The sequence below is a fragment of the Salvelinus alpinus genome, chromosome 18, assembly GCF_045679555.1.
Source record: "Salvelinus alpinus chromosome 18, SLU_Salpinus.1, whole genome shotgun sequence".
NCBI classification, from domain to species: Eukaryota; Metazoa; Chordata; class Actinopteri; order Salmoniformes; family Salmonidae; genus Salvelinus; species Salvelinus alpinus.
Genome location: NC_092103.1, coordinates 20,677,880 through 20,693,160, shown reverse-complemented (window position 1 = coordinate 20,693,160; position 15,281 = coordinate 20,677,880). Strand labels below are relative to the sequence as shown.

The 15,281-nt window shown below is 40.8% G+C and overlaps 1 protein-coding gene across 1 annotated transcript in view; it reads right to left on the bottom strand.

Moving 5' to 3' along the window:
* Positions 1-9,386, bottom strand: part of LOC139543993 (endoglin-like) — a 57,711-nt gene extending 48,325 nt beyond the window's left edge. Inside the window, exons 1-2 of the mRNA XM_071350627.1 lie at positions 9,257-9,386; positions 7,105-7,334 (exon numbers count right to left, since the gene is read on the bottom strand). Of these exons, the coding sequence (XP_071206728.1) occupies positions 7,105-7,168 (64 nt within the window). The 5' untranslated portion in view covers positions 7,169-7,334; positions 9,257-9,386. The remainder of the gene's footprint in view (positions 1-7,104; positions 7,335-9,256) is intronic.
* Between the last annotated feature and the right edge of the window lie 5,895 nt (positions 9,387-15,281).

The following is a 15,281-nucleotide window of genomic DNA, read 5'->3' as shown; positions in this document are numbered from 1 at the left end:
AATTCTTTTAAGATTATTCTATTGATTTTTAAAGCAATCCACGATTGTGCACCCCAATACATGTCAGAAATGCTTTTAAATGATGTACCCAGTAGGTCCCTTAGGTCCTCTGACACTGGCCTTTTAACTATCCCAAAGCCGAGGACCAAGAGGCATGGAGAGGCAGCCTTTAGATATTATACCCTCAGCCTCTGGAATAGCCTGTCAGAGAACCTGAGGGCGACTGAAACCGTGGACATATTTAAAAGAGATCTTAGAACACATATTTTTAGCTTTGCTTTTCCTTTTAAGTCATTCCGTTTAGTCATTCCGTCATTCCATTTTGTCATTCTTTAGTTTTTTATCTTGTGTTTGTTGTGTAGTAAATATTTCAGCTTTTAGTTTCATTATTAAATTATTTTCCCTGTGAAGGACATTGCTTTGCATTCCATGACTGAAATGTGAAGTATAAATAAAGCTTAATTTGATTATTATCCAAGCATGTGCGTTATTCTAGAGCACGATTCACACAGGATTCGTTTTTCCAAATTGCACCCAGTAAATCTTAATTTTTTCACATTAAATGAACTCTTATGACGGAAGCCTGGAGGTTTTTATTCTAGGTATGAAGATATTTCAACATCATGTCTAGATGATAATAAGCTACACTGATAGTGGTGTATAGGTGTCCCCATAACATTTAAATTGATTCAGTGAGATCAGGTTAGTTACAACTAGGGTTGGAGTGAAAACCTACAGGAAGGTAGCTCTCCAGTAACATGGTTGGAGATCCCTGATCCCTAAACTATAGGCACAATACTTTTTATTGCACATCTAGGCCTAATTAAACTGATGCATTTGGCGATGTTCAACTTCAATTCACTGCCACTACACCTGTTGTATTCGGCGCATGTGACAAATAATATTTGATTTGATTTGTAGTGAATTGATGTAAGCTAGCAAGGAAAGTTAGACTACAAAATTGGAAGCTACCGGTATCTTCTTGCTCTAGCCTGTATTGACATTGTTTTGTGAACAGTAACTACGTTTTAACATTTCTACATGCCATGTTGCATTATTCAAGTGTGTAAACTTCTGTGCAGCATGAGTGGGGAGCAGTGGAGGCTGGTGGGATGAGCTATAGAAGGATGGCTCATTGTAATGACTGGAATGGAATCTATGGAACGGAGTCAAATAAGTGGTTTCCATATGTTTAATGTGTTTGATGCAGTTCCATTTATTCCATTCAAGCCATTACAATGAGCCCGTCCTCCTATAGCTCCTCCCACCAGCCTCCTCTGGTGGGGAGCTAACATGTTTGCAGCCCAGACTCCCAGTGCTCTAGCAATGAGTAAGTGGAGCAGGCAAGAGGCATGAACGGTGTGCTCACGCTATAAGGGGACATCGGCTGCGCTGATAAACAGACTTTATGACGTGAGACACATTTAACAGAAGTACCTAAAATAACAACAATTCTAGTACCGAACCATTTTTCATGTTCAAGTAACAAAGAAGTTTCAGTGCACCATGCAACACAGAGAGTGTATCTCACCACGGCAGGTCAGGAAGAAAGAGCAAGAGACAATTCATCTAAGTCTATTTAATAACATCTAAGTTATTGTCCAATCACATTACCGTTGAATTAACCTCCAATCAGATATGCAACCTACAGAATGTAAAGTCAACAGCACCTACTGCTTCACAGAGGTGTGACAGAATGGGGGATTTGGAGAGCAACACAGAGAAGGAGACAATAAAACCTTTTGCATGGAGTTGATAAGAGTCACTTCGGGGGCCGCCCGACTGGAGAACTAATCAAAAGCATACGATCATATTCAGAGGTACACTCTATAACTCTAAAAGTGGCCCCTACACAAACACAACAACAGGCACCCACACACTCACAAGCCCCCGAACACACCAAGTTTGTCATGAATCCAGAGAAAGCAGTATGATGCCTGAATCATCAGAAAGGTTCCACTTTATACACCCAGTCCATGAGACGCATTGCAACAAGCTTCAATTAAAACCTATGACACCCATCACAGCTTCAAAGCATTGACTGTTCAATAATAATTTCCTGTCTTTTAAATGTTTAGCTGACAACTCTTTATGCATACTGCTTTGATCAAAGCAGCACACCAACAGAGCATACTAAATACTTTATGAATTTGCATAGTGGGAAATGCAGAATAGGTACCAAACAACCAACCCAGTACTATTCTCTCTGGGATTTGGGGAAAATACAAAAAACTTACAGTCAAACAAGCACTTTGCCTGAGTTTTTTTTTTTAAGGGACAGGTACAAGTCCCCCTTCAACACTTCTGATTGAGCAGACATTTGGCTGAGCAAGGGTAGACTGGCCAGAGATAAGAGCTGCACAATGCCATGCCTTATCTGTCCATAGTGTGCAGACGCCCGCTGCTGGCATCGGCACAAGGAGATCGCCATTTTGATGAAGAGTTTATATCAGCGTCCGCTACTAATGAGCCATTCAAGGCTCACACCACAGCCACTCGACCAGCCTGACCTGGGGGACCCAGGAGCACAGTAGCCAGTAGGTTACTGTAAATGTACAGTAGAATACTGTCAGCACAGAAGCCAGTAAATTACTGTAGATTTACTTGCATTTACTGAAACACAAATTGGCAGCATATTGCTGTAACACCTGACTACAGCAACATTCTGTATTTCTAAAATTTACAGTGCATTACTGGAAGCACAATGGTTAGAAAAGTGTTGCAGATTCACAGTGCCAGCTAGTGCCAACGATGGGCAGTATTTCTGTTACATGTACTTGATATAGATATTTCAATAGCTTCAATACCTATTTTGTAATTTATATTTTACTAGCCTGGAGTGCAATTTATGTATTTTGTAACAGTTTAATTAGAATACATGTATTTTTTATTTTCTAATACAAAAATAAACTTGCAAGTAGCCTGCTTAACTACACCAATATTCTGGGTAACGGTAACATAAACTTTTGACTTGCTATGACTGTGGTACGTTCTTGTTTGTCTACCTTACTTTAATGCACTCATTTTAAGTCGCTCTGGACAAGAGAGTCTGCTAAATGACCAAAATGTACATTTAAAATGAACACTGCACACAGATCTAATTAGAATAATACCCAGCAGTGTGCTTTGCAAGTTCATTTTACATGAACATTTTGGTCATTTAGCAGACGCTCTTGTCCAGAGCAACGTACAGTCATTGCATTAAACTAAGGTTGATTTAAAAAAAACACATATCACAGTCATAGCAATTAAACCATTTCTGTAACCGTTAAGGAGAATGTTGTTGTAGTTAACGCTACATTGGTTTTCAAGATATTTTGTCATTGTAACAAGATACCTTTTAATGCTACTATAATGCTGAGTTTGTTACTGTACTATTCACAGTAACTTGCCACCAGTTTCCTGTACGTTACTGTAATATCAGAGTAACGATACAGTACAATACTGTAAAATTAGCCTACTAGACTGTAAGAATGTAAATGCTACAGTAATTACATGGGATTGATGCAAGCAGGTTTGCTGTTAGGTATTTGTATATTACAGCATTTTTACTAATATTTGGTGTTTTATATCACTTGCTCTTCTAGAGGCCTAAACAAAGGCTTCCAAACTGTCTGTGATTACAATGCAAAACAGAAAAAAAGTAATAGAGCCTCTTAGAAGGCACGCCTCAAAATATGTTAATGAGCCAGAGACTCCTTCCCTGAGCACAACATTTTTCCACAATGCACCATAATTCACAATATGCTGCTGTAAATACACAGCCAAACTGATAACACAGTACTTTTATGTAACATTTTATTGTAAAATTACAGTAATCGCTGTAATTTCACAGCAGTGTAGCGGAATGCCATTGAGCCCTCATAATGCATTGCTCTTTACAGTACCATACTGTAATATAGAATTACAGTAGCTAACTGTAAATGTTTTGCTGTAAATTTACAGCAATATGTTAGTGATATGCACCATATAAATGATTTGCACTGACTAACCACACATCCAACCCTTACACACACACACACACACACACACACACACACACACACACACACACACACACACACACATACACATACACATACACATACACATGCACACACACACACACAGGGCTACTGTTCTATGATATACTATTGATTCCAGTACCCATTTTATATTTGTAAATACAGTGTAAATACAGTCCATTACCTCTTCTATTACTTCTACTACTTGTTATTATTTACTCGACTCTTTTCATTGTTTTTATTGATTATTGATTATTGTACTGCATTGTTGAGGGAGCTAGCACATAAGCATTTGCTGCACCTTTTTGTACCTGCTGTAAACGGTGTATGTGATGAATACATTTGACGTGATTTGAAGCATCTCCTTGCAGATGAGAAACAAACTACTGTAAATATTAGCCGCAAAATATGTTTCCTAGATATTAAATATTAAATAGGTTTAAGTTAAATGGTTTCCTAGATGAAAGTGTGCCTACATCAACATTGGGTTATGCATAGCCTATATTAGAGTGAGTTAGATGTGTTTTACAGTGCTTTGAAATGTTGTATGTCTTGTCGCATGAGGGGAGTGCCTTGTTAACAACTTACTTCAAGAACAACATAACTTGCAAGCTGGAAAGAATCCTTTGGCTCTCTAATAGTTTTACATGACACTGCTGCCATGATTTACTCCAGAGATTACTTCAAAATCTACAAACAGGAAAAGTTATCCAGCTGCAAACATTATCATAACCCATCAAACGCTTTCTCTTCCTTCCAGGGATGACGGGGAGAGAGAGAGAGAGAGAGAGCGAGAGAGTAGAGTAGAGAAGAGCAAAATACTGTAACTAGTCCCACTCAGCGCTGCTAGAGTCAAAGAGAAGAAAAGAAAGGCAGTCAGAATTGAATTGCTAATTGCAACAGTGAGATAGAAATCGGTCTGGAGTCGCGTCACTACGTCTCCCTGGTCCTGCCACCCAGTCTGGCTACAGTCTACAGGGCTGGCTCTGCTGCAGTGTGGGGAAGTGAGCTATTTAGACTCCCAGCGCCATTTTTAACCAAGGCAGCCGGGGCTTTCTTTCAGTTCGTAATTTCCCTCTATAAGGCCCTACTAAGGAGCTGTCTGTCATCTCTATCCATCTCTCCCTGTTTTTTCTCTCTCTCTGCATCTTGCCATATTGTATTTCTCTATCTCTCTCACTCTCTTTAGTCCCCTCCCTCTTTCTGTATCTCCCTCTCCTTTGCATCATCTCTTATCTCAGTCTCTCCATCTCTCTGCCTCATACCTCAATGCATCCTCTATCTCTCTCTCTCCTTCCCTCTCCTTTCATCCCCCTCTCTTTCACTACACCCCTTTCCCGATTCGCCCCCCACTGTGCCACTGATATGCTCTTGGAGAGTTACATAACCCCCTCCCACCACCACCACCACCACCATCATCTGCACCCCTCCCCACCCTTCAGCCTCCAGCATGGCTTCCTGAGGATGTGGTCCCAGTGGCTCCCCTGCCTGCTGTTCTGCTACTCGCCCTCCCTCCCTTCCATCTCCCTCCATATGTCTGCTTCCCCCAAGGTCCCCTTCAGGCTCCCCTCCCTTTCAGGCGGTTGACTAATCGCTTTTGTACTTTTCCTTCAGTCTGTGGAGAGGGACCCGGCTAGGAGGAAGTGCAGTGAGAAGCCTAAAGTCGACAAACGTCACGTCAGGCTCCCACAGCGAACTAATTGCAGCTGGGAGCCGATATAGTCACTACAGCCCCCCTGGAAGAAGGAAGGAGGAACTGTGGCAGGCTCCTATGGAGAACTACAGCAGAAGGGGACAATAATCAATACATTGCCGCTTTAGGCGAAGAATAATTAAGAGTCTCCTATGGAGCTACTGCAAAGAAGAAGGCAGAAGTCAACACAGCCCCCCGTTGGAAATGACTGGCCTGCAATGACGCCTACAGTCGACACAGCCCCCCGTTGGGACACCCCCAGAGAGAGACTGTAAAGCTGACAGCCCCCATGGAACTACAGAACAGAAGTCTGGAGCCCAACTACCGTCTGGACTGGAGCGCAAATGGAGGCCCATAGGGATTTAAACCAGTGAGACCCAGACAGGACACAGATCCCCAACCAGGATCCACTGCAGAGGGCTACACTGTCAACAGAGAGTACAGTCACAACCTCAGCCTCTCACAAGTCATTGGAGTCAACAAAATGCTGTGTTCAGCAGCATTACTACATAGTATTCCCATGTTTAAGTCTTGAGGGGCTCATAAAATACTCCAATAAATGTTTTGGCATGAATAAAGTTTATTTTTTTAATGTCTTGGTTATGTTTTTGGCTGCTTTCTTTTTTCTTCGAGAGCCAAATACATCAAATGTGCATACTAAGTACAAAGTACCACTTGAGCACAGGGAGGATATAAATGTATGAACCTGAGGGTCTTCTGGAATGGCCTGCACCACATCTGCTTCATCTGACTACATAACCAACTGACAATAAGCATCACCCAAAGGATCCACCACAACTGTTAGCAGCCTAAGCATAACACAAGACCTGTCAGAGCATTACTGAACATTGCAGATACTTTTCCATTCCCTACATGACACTCCAGCTAGCTGCCAATTAGCAACTACAGACATTTATCATACCTAAAAATATACATGCAATGCAAAAAAAGTATACCCTGCCTATAGCATATACCAGCACAATAATAAACGGATGCACACATGTATCATTTCGTCCTTATCCTTTACAAGTTTAAAATAAATGAGGCTTTAGGAATTATTCTCAGTCAGGCCCAAAATTAAACAAAATCTCTGTACCTAAACGATATCCTATTATACAGACTCATCCAATCAACTGGAAATCCTAATGGTTTACAGAGAGAAAATAAAGCTCTGGGTTGGTTTTTCAAAAAGAGTTTAGAATAACAAAGTCTTGACAGGTCAAATTGAAGATTAATGGCTTTTTTTTTTTTCCATTGCTTACTCTGAAGGAAAGACCCTCTAGGCTTCAATTCAATATCAGTCTCCAAGTCAAGTCTAGCACACTAGCTGTCAACCAAGCACCTTTTCACTAACACAACCATTTAAAAGAGATGGAAGTTGGAGGTTCAACCAAACATTGGTCTTACCTGAAGTGGCAATGGCAAGGCACAGTAGAAGTAGAGGTAAAAGCGACATGTTGCTGCTCTCCATCTCAAAGTCAGATATCTGCGGGAGTCTCAAAGAAGCACTGGCCGGTGTCTAGGTGCTTGAGCAGTGAGAGCGGTGTCCAATGGCAGCACGGCTGTGACTGTGGTGACAGTGGTTCCGCTCCAGAGGGGTGACCACACAAATCCAGCCTTGATAGGTCAAAGGTTAGCTAAGAGAAAAGAGGCAGGGCGTCAGTAGGAGATAGCCGACTGCCAAGCAAATTCATAGGGAGAATCTCAATTGCATACTCCTCGCGTCCTTTCTCCACTCTCCTCCCGCCTCCTTCTCAAAACGCATTGGATGAAAAAGCCAGAGGTCCCTCCCCTCTGACCTTCTTCTCCAATGGGTTTTGAGAAAGAGGAGAGAGGATGCGAGGAGTATGCAATTGAGATTCTACCATAGATGAGGTGATTCAAATAATAGTGACACGTTACAACCAATAAGAAATAGTGTATACCTCTGATATAACAGATGTTGAACATTTATATCATCACATCACAGTCGAATATAACTGATGTTGAACATGTATATTACCACATCACAGTAGAATTAATATAATTTCAATGCACATACTTTTTCTTTGCCATAATTAAAAAATACTAATTAATCAATGTGATACTCATTCTCTACAGTCAATGCTGGCAAGCTTTACAAATCCCCTCAAGGAACCTTTGCCATTGAAAATGAAATGGTGAGATGGTGTTGCCAAGATTAACTGCATCACTTTATCTTTTATCTATTTTTCTGTTTTTTATCTAGGACAGTGCTATGCTATGTGAGCTTATTATAGGATTTAATTTTCTCTCCTGAGGGCCTGTTCCTAAACGGGAAGGATGAGATGCAGCACGCTGATTAACATCTTTAAAAGTGATGATTAACAAGGCCATTTCTAATAAATGTAATGCTCTCTACTGTGCTGCTCTCTACTCAGCTACCCCCCATTTTCTAGTAAAGTGCTTGATTACAACTGTTGCTATGATACCTAATCAAGATTCAAAATATGATAATCATTCAATTCTTGACAAATATGACCAACTACAGCACGTGCAACAAGCAGTGGGTGGTTTATCATTTTAAGGGTATGGAATAACTATATAATAAATCAGCATGTGGATACAGAGAATCCTGAGGGGAGAGACTGCTCTATTTATAAGGATGTAGCACAAAATGAGTTGACATAACTTTTACTTTTACCGTTTCACACAACAAAAAGTATTGTTTCTCCACTATTATGTGTTGCCATTTGAAGTAAAACACAGGGAATCTATTGTGTTAACAATGCATGCTAGAATAAGCTTCTACAATATCAAGCATGGAACTTCTTGATTGTTAATCATGTAAAAACATTGTAATGATAGGTTACAAACGTATTAAGTTTATACTTCCAATGGGACTATCTGTTCTTGCAAAGCCCAGTTTTATTCACATTAGGGCGCAGAGCTCTATGGGTAATCCAGTTGTCAGTAACTGCTGGCCCAGTCTGTCAGGAAATGGTACGGCGTCGCTTTCTTTAAATAATATTACAATGCTGAGATCTGATAAACGGGAGAGACTGCTCTCTTGCTATTCATATACTGCGAGGGGAAAATACTTTAAACTGTTTATATGCAACCAAAGCAAAACAATTGTAACTTTGGATACTTCCTTAACCAGACAGACCCGAATTATTGATGCCTAATAACGCTGACATTGTGTTGAACATCAGACCCATAGTGGTACATACATTTTTTTAAATAAACAAATCACTATAATTATAGACAATGGACATTAGAAAGTAGTTGAATATTTCAGGCAAGCTGAAGACAGGCTATTAAAGTGAAACAAAATAAAAACCGTTACTTTTTAATTTGACTGATATAAATAGGATGAATAAGTGAAACTCATCGTTAATATTTGGTTGCATATACAGCTACAGGCTAATATACGTTTTTCCTGACAATAGCTCACAGTTGACAACTTTGTAATACTTGTTAACAAGTTATTTTACGTAATTGTCAACTACCATTGACTTAAAATAAACAACACAACAAGGGAATACATTGTATCAGTGACAAAAAATAAAGCTGACAACAAATCATTGATACAACTCACATATCAACGGAGAATGGCCGGGTATAGGCTAATCCACGAGCGCGTGAGAAGCGGTCAGTCATGTAAACTTTCAGAAACGTTCTGGTCTGGCCAGGCGTGCGGGCACAGACGTACTTTAGGACCACTCCCATTGATCAGAGCCTCGCGTCCTGCTGCTAATGTGCTTCACTCACGTCAATGCCCGGACTTCTGGTCAGCACAGTACATTGTGAAAGACAACCTCAAAAAATCTCAAAGATTTCTTTGAGATTTTGCAACTCAGGTGAATCGACAGCAATCATGTATGGTCAACAGGTATCAACCCAATGAATGAAAAGAAAGTCTAAAAAAGACAGGTATGAATGAGTTTGTTCTTTCCATAATCCATTCAGCAATATTACATCATAATATCATTGTAGAAACCCACAATGTTACGTAGACATTTATCATAAATAAAGGGCTTGTGTCCTTATAATCTCAGATGGAATGATGATGATCCCTGGGTTTTGGAAGATTCTCACTTCAGTTATCACAACCAGCTGGGTATCACACCGCCCTCTTGAGGACAATATTGCTACAACAATCATTATTTATTCCTCTATTGTGGTGTTGTAACTTGTGTACTCTCTCGCAATCCTCGAGACTGCTTTGTTAATAACACATTTAGATCTTGTGACCAGGGATGTAATTTCAGAGTTAAAATAAGACATTCTAATGAATAAACATATTACTAATATAGAATATTATGATGTTGTGATGATGATATCCGGCAATTGTCCTCTTGTTAAATCTCTTATTTGATAGACAAATTAATAAGTTGTATAGTTGGGAACAGAGAAACAACAGAGAGGGCATAACAGGTGACTGCAGTGAAGGATAAATGACACATTCATAATTTCATACTGTAACAATGGCTGCAGCCTTCATGGAGACACACGGCAGGCTTTGCATTTAAAATAACAGATCATTGTCATGTGTTTGAGCTTTGAATATATATCTTTTTCGCCGTATTCTGGTCAAGAGTAGGCTAAGTCATTGGCGGTGCCACAATGTTTATAACCCTGTGCCGTATATGGAGCAAGGGCAGATATTTGAATGTTGTTGTTGCTAAGAACAGAACAGGAATAAGGTTTTAAATGTATGTGGTATTACATTGCCTACTGTTGGCCTACAAGCAGGTTAACATGTTTGTAAAAGTGTTGGAAGAAACCTTTTCAAATAGATTTTGGATATTCTTTATGAAGATCCACAAGAATAGAGGCAGTTTGTGTTTGTTTGGAATATATAATTATTGGTCAATGTGTTCTGTAAACCAGACATGTGCTATAGTACCAGTCCTGTGAAAGAACTTGACTATAGGATTTGGTGTATGCTATGAAGCCTACAAAAACACTTGACTCATGACTCCAGACTCATGTCCTGTATTAGGAAAATGTATACAATTTCAGCTTGTTGACACCAGACTTAGAGGGGAGATACCTTAGATAACATTCTTTCCTCCAGGACTCCATGGAAGAACAAACATAGGCCACTTGTAAGTATCACATAACTCAGATCCTGTTCAATAAAACATGCACAAACTCTCAGCTCGTTGTAGACACCCCTCTACATGTAAGTAGACACAGGAGGAGGACTACAGTACATTGGCCATTCATCAAAGACAGCTAGGTAGATAAACACCCACATGCCTAGCATAGCAGCGTCCCGGACGATACAGACAGACTGCACGTACACCTCGGCGTTCAAGGTGCGTCTCCTCTATGAGCTTGTGGGGGGGAGAATAACAGGAAACAATCCGGCGCTCTGTCGTCATCCTCTGCTATCGCCAGTTTCAGCGGGTTGACGCTTGTTTTCAGTACGGTGCCACTGGTTTCCATGTCGCCAGTCAGCAGCACGTCAGTCGGAGGGGAAATTTGTGAAAGTCTCCATGCGCCAGCTCACATGTTTCCTTATGGATGCTGAGACAAGGCCGTGTGTTAGCAAATAGCTTTGGTGCATGACGTGGGAGATGGGCAAGACGGGATCTGGAGGTCATACCGTGCATTTATTATATCGTGTTGGCCTAAGGTTGTAGGTGTACATGTTGGCCTATCAAGCGTTTGTCGATACTCCCCATTTCTCCCTCCACTAGCCTCCACTGAGTTGTATGATGGCTGGTGGATGGAATGCATTGTAAAGTCCCCATGTCAATAACGGCTCACATCAATCTGACATTTTTACTCTTAAATGTTTTATGTGATGTAGGCTACAATGTGAAAGGCTGATTGAACTGGCCCATTTTGGTATCCTAATACATGATGGTAAACACAAGTGGTTTCCCTTAATATTTGTCCTACCTTCAAGCTAGGTACGGTAGTGACATTCTTAAACATTTTAAGATCTCCTTTATTTAAGGTAAGGATTCTCCCTTGTATGATCTCAATTGATATTGTTGTATGATGATACCATGTATTTTTTCATATTTGTGCAAATGGCTGTGTAGTTTTGAATTTTTTCCCTTTTAAAATTCTTTCTAAAACAGAAAATGTACACAATTCAGTGGATGTCAATCAACAAAGATATACAAATAATATGAAGGCGTTAGCTGCATTTGGCACAGATGACTGAACTGCCCACTTATTTGTGTGTCTCTGTGTCTGCAGGTATACTGACAGGGAGGCAAACGAGGTATGTACAATCAGTGGTGTAAAGTACTTAAGTAAAAGTACTTTAAACTACTACAGTAGCTTTTGGGGGTATCTGTACTTTACTTGAATATTTATATTTTTGACAACTTTTACTTATATTCCTAAAGAAAATATTGTATTTCTTACTCCATACATTTTCCCTGACAACCAAAAGTACTCTTTACATTTTGAATGCATAGCAGGACAGGAAAAAAGCCAAATTCACCACTTATCAAGAGAACACGTCATCATCCCTACTGCCTCTGTTCTGGCAGACTCACTAAACACAAATTCATCTTTTGTAAATAATGTCTGAGTGTGACACTGGCTATCCGAAAAATGTAAAAACAGGAAAATGGTGCCACCTGCTTTGCTTAATATAAGGAATTCTAAATTATTTATATGTTTACTTTTGATACTTAAGTATATTTTAGCAATTACATTGATTCCACTGATTACCTGTATTAACTGCACCTGTTTGAACTCGTTACCTGTATAAAAGACACCTGTCCACACACTCAATCAAACAGACTCCAACCTCTCCACAATGGCCAAGACCAGTGTAAGGACATCAGGGATAAAATTGTAGACCTGGACAAGGCAGTGATGGGCTACAGGACAATAGGCAAGTAGCTTGGTGAGAAGGCAACAACTGTTGGCGCAATTATTAGAAAATGGAAGAAGTTGAAGATGACGGTCAATCACCCTCGGTCTGGGGCTCCATGCAAGATCTCACCTCGTGGGGCATCAATGATCATGAGGAAGGTGAGGGATCAGCCCAGAACTACACGGCAGGACCAGGTCAATGACCTGAAGAGAGCTGGGACCACAGTCGTCAAAGAAAACCAGGTTAGTAATCACACTGGACGACCCAGTCATGGCCCATCTAAAATGCTCTTGCTGAGCGCACGCAGGTTGTCGGCCAAGACCTCGCGATACATAGCCCCAGCGCATGCTCCAGGCCTCAGTACGGTGAAGTTGTGCCAATGTACCATCTGCAGATAAGCATCCCCAGAGGAGGAATGGGAGAAGGTCCATGCTTCACGGTCTGGGATGATGATCTAAAAATTATACTCATTTTTGGTCTAAACTCCAAACTCAGCGTGTGGAGTTTGGACGGAAGATAGATAGGTATGAGTCATCAGACCCCAAGAACACCATCCCATACCTCCGCTGAAGCATCCGGATGGTCATTGGCAAACATCATTCGGGTTTGGGGATGCGTTGGCTTCTGCAAAGGGGACCATGCGTACGACTGCAGGATTTTAATCCATGACGGCGTAGTGTGTTACTAATGGTTTTCTTTGAGACTGTGGTCCCAGCTCTCTTCAGGTCATTGACCTGGGGCCATGTACCGCGTAGTTCTGGGCCAATCAACCTCACCTTCCCTCAGTAAGAGCATTGAAGATGGGCCATGAGCTGAGGTCTTCCAGCATGGAGCACCAGACCCGAGAACGACTGACCGCCAGCGGCAACTACGGCCAGTGGCTCCGTAAGAATTGCATCTCAACGGTCCTGGAGTGGCTTCTCAGCCAAGCTACTTGCCTATTGACCTGTAACCCAATAGAAAATGCTTTGGCCAGGGAGCTGCAATTTTAGTCCCTGATTGCCCTTAGCGACTAGCCCCGACCATCGTGGAGAGGATCTGGAGAAGGTCTTGATGGAGTGAGTGGGCCAGATATCTCTGCTGCAGGTAACGTGTGCAAACCTGGTGCAGTTAGATACAGGTAATCAGTGGAGAACAGGATGACTCTCTGTAGTTGCAAAACTAACAGGTTTCTGATAGCCGAATATTAAGTTACTGCTTGGTCTGATGTATCAAATACTTATGTCATGCAATAAAATGCAAATTAATTACTTAAAAATCATACAATGTGATTTTCTGAATTTTTGTTTTAGATTCCGTCTCTCACAGTTGAAGTGTACCTATGATAAAAAATTACAGACCTCTACATGCTTTGTAAGTAGGAAAACCTGCAAAATCTGCAGTGTTTCAAATACTTGTTCTCCCCACCGTATGTGCCCTTTGGTTTCCATTGGGGGGGGGGGGGGGTTGATTAGTGTTACAATGTCCGTTGGTGCGTGTGAGTACCTGTGCTGTGTGTTTTGGGCTTTCGTGCCCTTGTGGATTGATCAGATTACAGGTTCCGTCCCGTGTGTTAATCATTGTGCGTGTGTGTATTTATTCAAGGTACTCCTCGCTCCTTTTTGGGGTTTCAATCCTGTGTGTTGTGTACGTGTTTGTTTGGTCTTCGTCCCCGAAGGTTATTCAAGGAACCATTAAAGTTTTGTTTTTTTAAGAACTTATAGAGGTTCCCCCCCAGTTTCAATTTGAAGAACCTCTAAAAGATCTTCCAGGAACCTTTTGTTTTTAGAGTGTAATACTTCTGACAGCCAACTTTATAACTCCGCCCATAGCTTCTGGACTTTATAGCATTCCCAGAAGGCATGGATTATTGAGTTGTTGTTAGTTTTACACTTAAGACATGCCTCTGCCGTTGTGCTGTAGAATTTGTGAATTTTGTGTTGTATAATATATTCTGTACATTTGTTTATACTGGATTAAATGTACAATGTTGTTAACTGTAAATGTGTTATGTTCCAACATTCCTCCATCTTGTGCTGATATCAGTTTTTTTTAAGTCTTGATTCCAATAGTTTATATTTTTTCTAAAAGATTGTCTGTTGGATAGGCTCTCTGCAAGGTTTTGTATATCTTACCTATTATATGAATATCCTTTTCGGACTCAAATAGGATTCCCTCAAAATACAGTAGATCTGTTATGTGATGTAATGAGACATATCATGAGGTGTTAGAGAGTGGAATAAAACATGAACATACTCTATTTTCTTTTACAAATCTTGGTTACTATTGTACTTTATTGCTGCTGTGGGAGAACTATACTATATCCTGAATGTCTGAATGATGGATATGGCCTGCTGCTGCTGCCATGTCTGTCAATGCATGGCATTTAGCACCAAGCATAAAGGAGTCTAATCTCCATGCTTTCCCATATACTCCAGTGCCCATATGGCGACACATGAGCATAGAAGGTGCAGCCGAGCCCAACCCAGGAAGGCATTGTACATGTAAGGTCAGGCGAAGTGTTGACAGCCCCCTCTTTTAATTACATAGAGCTGAGATCAGCACAAATTGTGTGTGTGTCTGTGTGTGTGTGTGTGTGTGTGTGTGTGTGTGTGTGTGTGTGTGTGTGTGTGTGTGTGTGTGTGTGTGTGTGTGTGTGTGTGTGTGTGTGTGTGTGTGTGTGTGTGTGTGTGTGTGTGTGTGTGTGCTATTCTGTGAGATTGTATCAACCTATTATTTATCCAATTGAGAAGGTCTCTTCTGTCAGATATTAAATACATATGCAGTCGTTTGG